The sequence below is a fragment of the Podarcis cretensis genome, assembly GCF_951804945.1.
Source record: "Podarcis cretensis genome assembly, chromosome: 16".
Classification (NCBI taxonomy): Eukaryota; Metazoa; Chordata; class Lepidosauria; order Squamata; family Lacertidae; genus Podarcis; species Podarcis cretensis.
The window spans coordinates 12652571-12663781 of record NC_137186.1 but is presented as its reverse complement, the minus strand read 5'-3'; the positions used below and the strand labels follow the sequence as shown (position 1 = coordinate 12663781).

Here is an 11211-nt window from a genome sequence, read left to right as displayed (position 1 = left end):
TCTGGATGCAAAGGTTTATTTCTCTGCGTTTCTCACAGTGTTAAGGCCCTTCTTTGCGCTTGCTATTTACACATCAGATCTAGCCCCTGCCAGAATCACTAGGAATGTAAACGAAGTACGGAAGGATGGCAGTAAGAGGAGGGGTGTGTGGATAGAGACATTTACCCATCTTCTCTGGACTTAACAGAATCCAGCGTCTTTCAGGCTTGAAAGGGGAACATCACTGAGGTTCAAAGGGAACAATCTCCAGAGAGTTCCCCAAATCTACACCCCTGTCCCCTCGCCACTCACAAGTAGTCCTTCTCTCCAAAAACTCCTGTCTGAGAGGCAAGGAACAGATCTCTCTGCCTTCTCACACACAACAGGCTAGACATTTTCCTTCACGGTGCCAGTTCTCCTGAGCCTAGGACTGCTAGGTATCCTGGCTGATCCCACCTTTATGTTAATAAAGCAAATCACATTGTTAGCCAAAGGAAATTTAAGTTGGCAGGGAGAAGAGACTCCTGCCTTCCCACGGATCCATCAACCTGAGCACTCGGTCCACAAGAACGAGTCATGGGGATGGGAGTTCAGCCCCATCATCCTCTCTTGCAAAGGCTTAGTCACCATACTGGGGTATGAGATTTTGCTTCTTCCCCTCCCGCTGGCTTCAGGTGCTGATCCCAGCATCCTGGGAGGAGACCGAGGCAGAAGAGAGGGATTGGCTGCGGGCAAGGCTGCCACCCACCACTCGCCACTGGAAGATGCTGGTGTCTTTGCCCCCCATGGAGATAAGGTGGCCATCGTTGTGGGTGAAACGCACATTGGTGACGTGGCTCCCATGGCCGCCATAGACGTGACTTGGTGCCTGTGGAAAAGAAGAAAAGGTGGGTAAACGTTTTGAAAAGGTGGCATCGCCAAGGGGATGTTTAAGCACAGGAAAGCCAATGTGGTGCCCTCCAGATTTTATTGTTGGACTGTGACTCCCATCAGCCCTAGCCAGCATGGGCAATGGTAAGGGATGATGGGAGTTGTAGTCCAACAACAGCTAGCATCTTTTGGCCGAGAAATACCCTTAAAGTTAGCTGAGTGGCACAGATGCAGGAATGTGGCGAAAGCAGCCTTGCCTATGATCCATAAGAGACTGGATTAGGTTGGGAGAGCCTAGAGTCACCAGGATCCAGCCTACAGTGTGGGATAAGTTTGAAAGTACAGGTACCCTCTGAAGTCAAGGAAATCAACCCAAGCCTAGAATGGTGATCAGAAGACAGAACTCATGCCCTTATCCCCAGCCTAGCCCAGTTCAGAGCTGAATTAATCCTTGCCTACGAGCAACCTCTTTTCCCACCCCACCTCAAGTCAACTCCATTCTACCTTGGGCTTGGCGCAAGGGTACTGGAAGAGGTGCACCTTGCAGAAATCATCTGCAACAGCCACTACTCGCTCGTTGTGGGAGCGGCAAAGTGCATTGATGTCAGTGCCATCTGATCCGTCAGGCCACACACCTGTGAGCAGATGGAAAGAGAGAGGGGGAAGTGAGATGTGATGAGTACTATGGAGAAGAAGATGAAATCAAGGCCAGAATCTTACAGGGAGGGGATGCAACTCTGTGGCAGAGAGCATGCAGATGATCCCAGGATCAATCACCAGGTACAGTTGGGGAAGTTCCCTGCCTGAAACCCAGGACAGCTGCTGCCAGTCAGAGTACACAGTAATGAGCTAGATGGGCCAATGGCCTGACTATGTTTTCTACACACACACACCCCCCGCCGCCATGTGCTAGGTTAGCACATAGAACCCAGCAGGTTAGCTTCTCAACAAAACCAGCGGAGTAGGCTTGTTTTTCTTATCTCGCCTCCAAACTCACCAAAAACATGAAAGCCCAGCACGCAGGTATACGAGGCCCATTCACGGTCCTTGTTCTCAAAGCGGTTCCTCAGCAGCTTGCAACCTCCAGCCACATCCCCTGAGAACCAGACATGCAAAAGTAAGGGTTAATTTTGCAGAGGATACCAGGCTGTTGCTCAGAGAGAGGGCACTCCTAGGATCTTGATATTTTCCAGTACGATTCAGTCACAGGCCAAGAGGGGGTTATTGTCTTCTGGGCGGCCCAGGACCTCCATAGACACTGCCTAGACTTGCACCCTGGGGAGGTCACTCCAGTGCTGCTAACGTAGCAGTCGTATGGCTTCACCCTCAGAAGCGCACTCCTGAGACAGACAGATGGCAACAACAATTCAGGCACATACTGGCGTTTTCAGGTTGCACAGTTAAAGTCAAGTGATAGACCTGTGCACCAAACCTGCCTGCTCCCCCCTGCCCCAAAGATAGCCAGACTTTTGCTATAAGGGATGAGGAAATGCACTAGAAAATGTGGAATAACACTTTTGGCAGTTCAACACTACACACTGAAAGTATACACAATGCACATTTAAAGCACATTGTTGTTGTTTAGTCATTTAGTTGTCTCCAACTCTTCATGACCCCATGGACCAGAGCATGCCAGGCACTCCTGTCTTCCACTGCCTCCCACAGTTTTGTCAAACTCATGTTAGTAGCTTTGAGAACATTGTCCAACCATCTTGTCCTCTGTTGTCCCCTTCTCCTTGTGCCCTCCATCTTTCCCAACATCAGAGTCTTTTCCAGGGAGTCTTCTCTTCTCATGAGGTGGCCAAAGTATTGGAGCCTCAGCTTCACGATCTGTCCTTCCAGTGAGCACTCAGGGCTGATTTCCTTCAGAATGGAGAGGTTTGATCTTCTTGCAGTCCATGGGACTCTCAAGAGTCTCCTCCAGCACCAGAATTCAAAAGTATCAATTCTTCAGTGACCAGCCTTCTTTCTCTAAATAATCCTGGGAACTAAAGTTTTCCTCTTCACAGAACTAGAATTCCCAGAACTCTTAATGGGCAACAGTTCCCAGAATTCTTGACTGGGGTGGGGTGAGGCGACTCATGTACTTTAAATGTATGTTGGATATCCTTTAAATATATGGTGTCATCTAAGCTCCACACAAACTAATCACAGTGAATGCTCAATATACAGGTGGTCTGGAAGTGAACAGAGACCAGATCACCACATGAGAACAACTATCAGGTCTCAGAATTAACCAAAGGCTCAGGACCTTCCATTTCTCTGCCAGTTCAGGGACTTCTCACAAATTTTTCTTTCTCTAACCAATGGGCCTTACTGCAGAAATAAAACAGCAGCTCCACACTTTGGTAGCTAAAGGAATTACCATACAATGCACTGCAATGGCAGAAGATTTTTTTTAAAAGAGGTTTGTGATTTGGAAGTTGTCATCTCAGGGTTTTCACCTTGAGCAAACATGTAGCTTCCTTCCCCCTCCTGCTCAGACATGGAACTTACAGTACAGGATTTCATAGTCCCCAGAATTGGACATGATGAATTTCCCATCCTTGGACCAGTCCAAATGTGTGATGAAACTGGAGTGTCCCTGGAGTGTAGGGAGAGAAAATGTGCAGGTTAGGAAACATGTGGTCTGGTTTTGCTTACCAACGAACCAATCAATAATATGCTCACCGTGCAGCGGCCAAAACGGGTGTATTTATGCCCACTGTCCTCTACGCTGTAGATATAAATGAAATTGTCGTGGGAGCCAATGGCCAAGAACTCCCCATCTGCCAAAGAAGGTAAAAGCAAAGTTAGAGGCAGGGGGAGGACAGAGAAACAAATTTCCCAACAGGAAAGGCTGGGGTGGGGGCGAAGGCTCTGTGGCAGAGCTTCTGCTTTGCACGCAGAAGGGTCCCAGATTCAATCCCTGGCATCTCCAACAACGGCTGGGAAAGGTCCCGTCTGAAACCCTGAAGAGCTGCTACTAGTCAGTAGAGTGGTACCTCAGGTTAAGTACTTAATTCGTTCCAGAGGTCTATTCTTAACCTGAAACTGTTCTTAACCTGAAACACCACTTTAGCTAATGGGGCTTCCTGCTGCCGCCGCGCCGCCAGAGCACGATTTCTGTTCTCATCCTAAAGCAAAGTTCTTAACCTGAAGCACTATTTCTGGGTTAGCAGAGTCTGTAACCTGAAGCGTCTGTAACCTGAAGCGTATGTAACCCAAGGTACCACTGTATATACAATACAAAGCTAGATGGACCCAGCAATCTGACTTGAGATGAGACAGCTTCCTATGTTCTTAATTAAATCAGCTGTCCAGCTAGAACCATGAGGACTGGCATCTGCCTTCATTTTTAGGGGAGGAATCTTTGCTCAGTGGTATGGCATCTGCCTTACATATAGAAGGTCCCAGATTGAATCCCTGGCATCTCCAGGTAGAGATGATGATAATAAATAATAATAATAATAATAATAATAATAATAATAATAATGATGATGATGATGTTATTTCTTATACCCCACCCATCTGACTGGGTTACCCCAGCCACCCTGAGTGGCTTCCAATAAAAGGTAAAGGAACAAAACATCAAACATTAAATCTTCCGAAAACAAGGCTGCCTTCAGATGTCTGAAACCCTGGAGAGTTACTGCCAGTCCGTGCAAATGCATCTGAGCTAGATGGACCAATGGTATGGCTCAGTACAAGGCAGTTTCCTATGTGGAAACTTAGGAACCGGTGAAAAAGGAAGCAATGGCCTAACCTGGCGAATAGCGCACCACTGAGAGCTGCTCGTTCCCATCTATGTAGCTCGACAACACTTGTTGCGTCTCCGTGTCCAGCACAACCCATCTGTTGGAGGGAGAAAACAAGAGATTCTCTCAGCAGCCAGTGACCACACCAAAGGGCGCACTTCTTTTCCGGTGTGCAGGTGCACAGAAAGCTGAAATTTAACAGGACAAAGCTCCCCCACTAACTGCATTCTGGCCAGAGGGAAGAAGTTTAACTTGTTGATTTTCTGCTTTTCACACAAGTGTTCTCAAGGCCAGAAAAGAAATTGGCAACCCTTACCAACGAAGCAGGGTTGCCCTTCCCAAGTGTACAAAAGTTGAGGCGAGGGTGGGGTGGAACAAGTAGTTACCGTCCAGAGCTGAACCCGACTGTGACCACTTTCCCACTGGGATGGAAGTCAGCACAGAGCCCTGTCTCCTAGAGAAGAGAGAAAGAGGAACGACATGAGATTTATTGTAAATACTATCATGACATAGGGTGGCTAACTGGATACGGTGCTATTCATTCAGTGTGTTCAAAGCACAGAACTGCCCCAGTCAGGTGGAAAGAGGCTATGAAAGAGGATTAGACAAACTCCTGGAGGATAAGGCTATCAGTGGATATTAGCCATGTCAACTATATTTCCCCCCCGCTGTCAGCGACATTATGCCTCTGAAGACCAATGTCTGGGAATCACAAGTGGAGGGAGAATGCTGTTGCACTAACATCCTGTTCATGGGCTTCCCCAGAGGCATTTCGTCAGCCACTGGAAGAACAGGATACTGGAGTAGATAGGCCGCTGGCCTGAACCAGCACGTTCATCTGACTGTATTTACTCAAGTCTACTCCTGCCATAAAGAAGGCTGATTGCCAAAGAATTGATGCTTTTGAATTATGGTGCTGGAGGAGACTCTTGAAAGTCCCATGAACTGCAAGAAGATCAAACCTATCCATTCTGAAGGAAATCAGCCCTGAGTGCTCACTGGAAGGACAGATCCTAAAAGCTGAGACTCCAATACTTTGGCCACCTCATGAGAAGAGAAGACTCCCTGGAAAAGACCCTGATGTTGGGAAAGATGGAGGGCACAAGGAGAAGGGAACGACAGAGGACGAGACGCTTGGATAGTGTTCTCGAAGCTACCAGCATGAGTTTGACCAAACTGCGGGAGGCAGTGGAAGACAGGAGTGCCTGGTGTGCTCTGGTCCATGGGGTCATGAAGAGTCGGACACGACTAAATGACTAAACAACAACAACAATCGTGCCAACCTAGCAGTTCGAAAGCACGTCAAAGTGCAAGTAGATAAATAGGTACCACTCCGGCAGGAAGGTAAATGGCGTTTCCGTGCGCTGCTCTGGTTCGCCAGAAGCGGCTTAGTCATGCTGGCCACATGACCCGGAAGCTGTATGCTGGCTCCCTTGGCCAATAAAGCAAGATGAGCGCCGCAACCCCAGAGTTGTCCGCGACTGGACCTAACGGTCAGGGGTCCCTTTACCTTTAATGAGCCATCAAATCTAACGTGCACCTCAGTTTTCAGAACCTTGAAACCAAAAAACCATATTTGCCAGCAAATGTAAATGTGCCATTGAATCTAATGTGTACCTTATTTTTTGCAATGTAATTTGGCCAAAAAAGGTGAACATTAGATTCGAGTAAATACATTAAGTTCTTATGTGCAATTTTCATTGTATTTTTTTATTATTTCTGTTTCTAACCCTTACAATCCCAAAGCATGTTAGCCGATGGCTATTGAAATCTTAGAAGCCAGAGAGGGTTTTTTTGCTGAATGAAATTTCCAACAGGACAAGAATTCGCTTCTTTCATGTGTTTCGTGTCCGCTTTGTGTAGGATGATCATGCAGGAACAACACTTCTCGCCTACCCAGATGCCTGCAAGCTGGACACGAGCACAACAGCACTCTGCCCACCTGTGATTCCCAGGAACTGGCATAATGCCTCCGACAGGGAAAACATAGACAACATGGCTAAGCTGCTGTTGATAGCCTTGCCCTCCATGAATTTGTCTAATCCTCTTTTTAAAGCCATCCAAATTGATTCTCTGTGTCCACTGGCCCATTCCATGGAACGGTACCACATCAATGGCATTGCCGCCACCCCTGGGCCATGCCACACGTTCCTCCCCTCCCGGGTCCAGTTACCTCCAGCGTGGTGCTCCAAGCCAGCGTGTGCTCCCCACTATCCCACATGCAGAGCTGCCTGTCATGGGCGCAAGTGACAAAAAGGTCCCGCGAAGGGTGAGTGCCCAGCCCCCACAGTTCGTCCGTGTGCCCCTGCAAAGGAAGAGCGTTGAGAAGCAGCTGGAGAAGGAAGGAGCAGCTGAGGAGGAGGCCCTGCGACCAGACCAGACCCACCCCTTTACCTGGATTATGGGCCGGAAGCCCTCCGCCAAGCTCCCCCGCAGCAGCGCATTGCGTGTGGTCCCTACCAGCAGCTCCCCTCCATCACCCTCGGCGATGGTGCGGACGGCACCAAACTGTTCCGGAATCTGATTGCCAAAGAAGCAGCAGGCATTATAAAGCTGGTCTGTGTGTAAAGTTTGATGGATTCACCCAAGGATGGATTAAAACCCTTTTTCAGTCTGAGGGCCGCATTTGCTTCTGGGCAAACTTCCGAGGGCCACATGCCCACTTGGAAATTCAATGCTTCAAGTTACTTTGCCTTATTTCCTGTTGTTATTTTTAAGGATTAATAGCAGGCTTCCTCAACCTCGGCTCTCCGGATGTTTTTGGCCTACAACTCCCATGATCCCTAGCTAGCAGGACCAGTGGTCAGGAATGATGGGAATGATGGGCCCAAAACATCTGGAGGGCCGAGGTTGAGGGAGCCTGATTTATAGCAACTCACTTTTCTCCATCAGGGATGGGCTCGAAGCAGGTCAAACAAAACCAGAGGGAATCATCTGATGAAATTTTTAAAATTCATATGATTAAATTGGCAAATGTTTCTTTAATTGAGCAACAAGCCTTAACCATAAGGTGTATCCTCCCTTCCGGGTGCAAACCTACAGTGAGGGGCAAAAGCAGTTAAGAGGCTAACCCCAGATCCCCAAACACATTTTAGTAAAAGAAAAACCCACCCCTAAGACCCTACTGTTTCTGGTGGCTGGGGCAAAAAGGTGGGAGAATGTTTGAAGTACAGTGGTACCTCGGGTTACATACGCTTCAGGTTACATACGCTTCAGGTTACAGACTCCGCTAACCCAGAAATAGTGCTTCAGGTTAAGAACTTTGCTTCAGGATGAGAACAGAAATCGTGCTGCGGTGGCACGGTGGCAGCGGGAGGCCCCATTAACTAAAGTGGTGCTTCAGGTTAAGAACAGTTTCAGGTTAAGAACGGACCTCCGGAGCGAATTAAGTACTTAACCTGAGGTACCACGGTAGACTCAGGGCCAGGGTGAACAGAGCTCATTGCTTTGATGGGGATGCAAACGGCTTCTTCTTTAATCATCAGATGTGTCAGAAAGGATACTTTGTGTGTGTGGGTGTACCTCAGGCTGCAAGTGAAAATGTGTGAGGTGGCCACACCCACTTTTAGCCACCCCTGGCACGCAGCCCCCAAAGAGTAGGCCAAGGGTGAATGTGGCCTCCTGGCCACATGAGGTTAGCCACCCCAAAGCTAAAGGATATGGTGGTTATTAATGTACGCCAAGCAATCTCCAAGAGCTGCTGTGCAGATCCAGTCACCTCCCTTACCTCCACCTCCTGCAGCAGGGAGAGGCTGGGGCTCCACTGGACCAGGCGCCGGTCCTTGCCACCCCCACTGAGCACCGAGCCATCGCGGCACAGGCAGAGAGAGAAGATGCTGCCTTCGTGGGCTCGCGTTTGCTTGCTGATCTGGTACGTCTCTGTCAAGAGAGGTAAAAACACCCCTGTGTCAAACCCTGGTTCAGGGGATTAGTGTCAGGTTCTCTGTTCGGATGCCTCTCCATAGGAACATAGGAAGGTGCCCTATTGTACAGTCAGACCACTGGTCCATCTTGTTCGCTTCTCCATTGTATATCTATTTATATTATAGTACAGGCGACTCCCCACTTACACTGGGGTTACGTTCTGGTGCCCTGCACAAGTAAGTGAAAACTGCGTAATTGGGGAGCACGCTCCAAACTCCCTTTAAATGCCTGCTCGGCCATTCCAGATTTTAAAATGCTGTACAGTGGTACCTCGGTTTTCGAGCGTCTTGGAAGCCAAACATTTCAGTTTTTGAAAGCCAAAAACCCAGAAGTAAATGCTTCCCTTTTCAAATGCTTTTTGGAAGTTGAACGGCTTCCGCTGCGTCCCCCCCCCCCCCAATTTTCTCCATTGACTTTGCAGACCACCCTTTGCGCTTCGATTGTCAAACGTTTTGGATGTCGAACGGTCTTCTGGAACGGATTGCGTTTGACAACCGAAGTACCACTGTACCAAAAATATCCACAACTGGAATTGAAGCTCTGGGGCTGGCTGGAGACTGGAGGACACACGGAAAAGATGTTGCTCCTGCTGCGCTACCTCACGCATCAGCTGTTAGGCGGGGAAGGTGAGCAGCCTAAACAAAGCCCCACTGAGACTCCAGTCTCTTCTCCACCTAACTGAAGTCCTCTTCGGGCTCCAGGAAGCGTCTCTTTGCAAGTTACGAGGATTCCCCAGCTCTCTCCCTCCATTATTTCCCAGTACCACGCGTATACACGCAAGTCGATAGCACACAAGTGGGGAGTCCCCTGTATTCGTTTCTAAATCTGTGTCTGTCCACATCCTATAGCATTTGCAAATTGTATGCAAATCAGCATATGATCAAGGAACCACCCTAGCAGACCATGGTCTGCTATTACCGTTCACCTTCGCATACCTTTCGCCCCCTTGCCCAGCGTACGGATGTCAGCAGGCACCCTGGCCCAAGTCAGGATGTTGCCTTCCGAGTCTCCGGTCAGCACATCACTGTTGGTGTCGAACACAAAGCACTGAATGAACTTGGGTTTCTTGTATTTCTGGAAAGATAAGGAAGGGGAGATGCTGATACAACAATGGCTGGGAAGAGCCGGGCAAGGTTCATTCCCATATCTCAAAGTTCCAGCAGGATGTTTATAAAAAAAATATCTAAAATAATTAAATTGCCTCTTCAGGCTTCTCTATTAATGGTCATTACTGAATATATGGAATGACAGTATGAAAGCTTGTTTGCTCTGAATAACTTTCAAAACACATGTAAGCTGCAGCCAGGATTTCAATACCCAGTACAGTAATGGAAAATTTTGGGGGGAGGGGGGAATCTACATTTGTCTTTGTAGTACAAGAACTGACGGAGTTTGGCTATTGTGGGGGAAAAATAAACACATAAATTTTGTGTCTTCAAAGGGATGGCGGATCCAGAATGCTTCTACACCATCTGGTGGTATTTTATTTATTATGCTTTGGACTTAGATGCCAAACATTCACTGTCTGCAGTACTGGATTTAGGGCAGTGTGTGCTGTCCCCCGTCCCTACCACAGGGCGCCGAGCTGAGGGGGCACAAAATAATAATAAATAAAAAGGGTATTATTGTGAAAATAAGGAATATTTAGGAAGAGGGCAGTGCCAAATTTTGTCCTCGCTCAGGGCGCCCTATTACCAAAGTCTGCTCCCACCATCCATGCCAGTTTGGGAAATATGTAGGCTTTGGTTTATACTGGTGTGTTACCATTTATTTATTTATTTCCTTTTATCTGTATATGTTAACAATGTAATGCACTGCTACTGTGATTTTGGGTTGTTGAAAGAAAAAGAAGATGGGGAAGAAGAAGCTGTTCAAAAAGGAACTTGCATTTGCGATTCTGCCCAGGGTAAAACATAGAAGTTAGCAAATGATAGCATAGTGATCTGGGAATCTGTGCGAGGAGTTGCATGGGGAGAAGAAAAGAGAAAGATTAACTTGGACAAACAACTAACGTCAGGCAAGGCATGGAAACAATGAGAGACTTTTGAGTAGCGAGCATTGACTGGGACAGAATAAAATGTCAGCAGAGACACTGGTCACACCCACACCACACAGCCTGCCCACTGCCAAGAATCCCAGGAACTGTAGTTTGCCCCTCACAGAGCTATAATTCCCAGCACCCTTAACAAATGACAGATCCCAGGATTCTTTGAGGGAAGCCATGTGATTTAAATGTGAATTAAACATATAGCGTGGATATGACCATTAAGTTACCAAGACAGGGCTTAAGGCAGTTGAGGAAAACTCTGGTTGAAAAATGTAGCTAGCTAAAAAGGGTGTATCTGAGCATGTACTGGGTGTTTTCTGTCACTACGTTTAGCACTCGTCTTTTCACCAAGGAAGGAATTGGGGTAGACCATCTAAGGCCTTGCATTCGGAAGCCTTCCCTCCCCACTTCTCCCTCCCCCAACTTTACCAACGACCCCTCGCCACACACACACACACACACACACACACACACACACACAGATTGCCTCACCCCAAAGATTCCCTGCTTCTTTGTTAGGCTGTTTCCACTCCAGGTCCAGAAATAGACATGAGATTTCCCAGTGGTGATTATGTTGCTGCTGTCTTGCGGGTTGAACTCCACCGTCAGGACAGATTCATTGGTACTCTGCGAGGTGCAATGGGGTGGATGGGT

General features: G+C 47.9%; 1 protein-coding gene across 1 annotated transcript in view; it reads right to left on the bottom strand.

Annotated features, from left to right (window-relative positions):
• The window catches only part of EML3 (EMAP like 3), a 36692-nt gene continuing 25481 nt past the window's right edge, over nt 1-11211 (bottom strand). Inside the window, 12 exon segments of the mRNA XM_079957949.1 lie at nt 1-847; nt 1354-1484; nt 1847-1945; nt 3346-3433; nt 3520-3617; nt 4595-4683; nt 4973-5040; nt 6760-6891; nt 6981-7106; nt 8314-8465; nt 9446-9584; nt 11050-11184. Coding sequence (XP_079814075.1) covers nt 650-847; nt 1354-1484; nt 1847-1945; nt 3346-3433; nt 3520-3617; nt 4595-4683; nt 4973-5040; nt 6760-6891; nt 6981-7106; nt 8314-8465; nt 9446-9584; nt 11050-11184 — 1455 coding nt within the window. The 3' untranslated portion in view covers nt 1-649.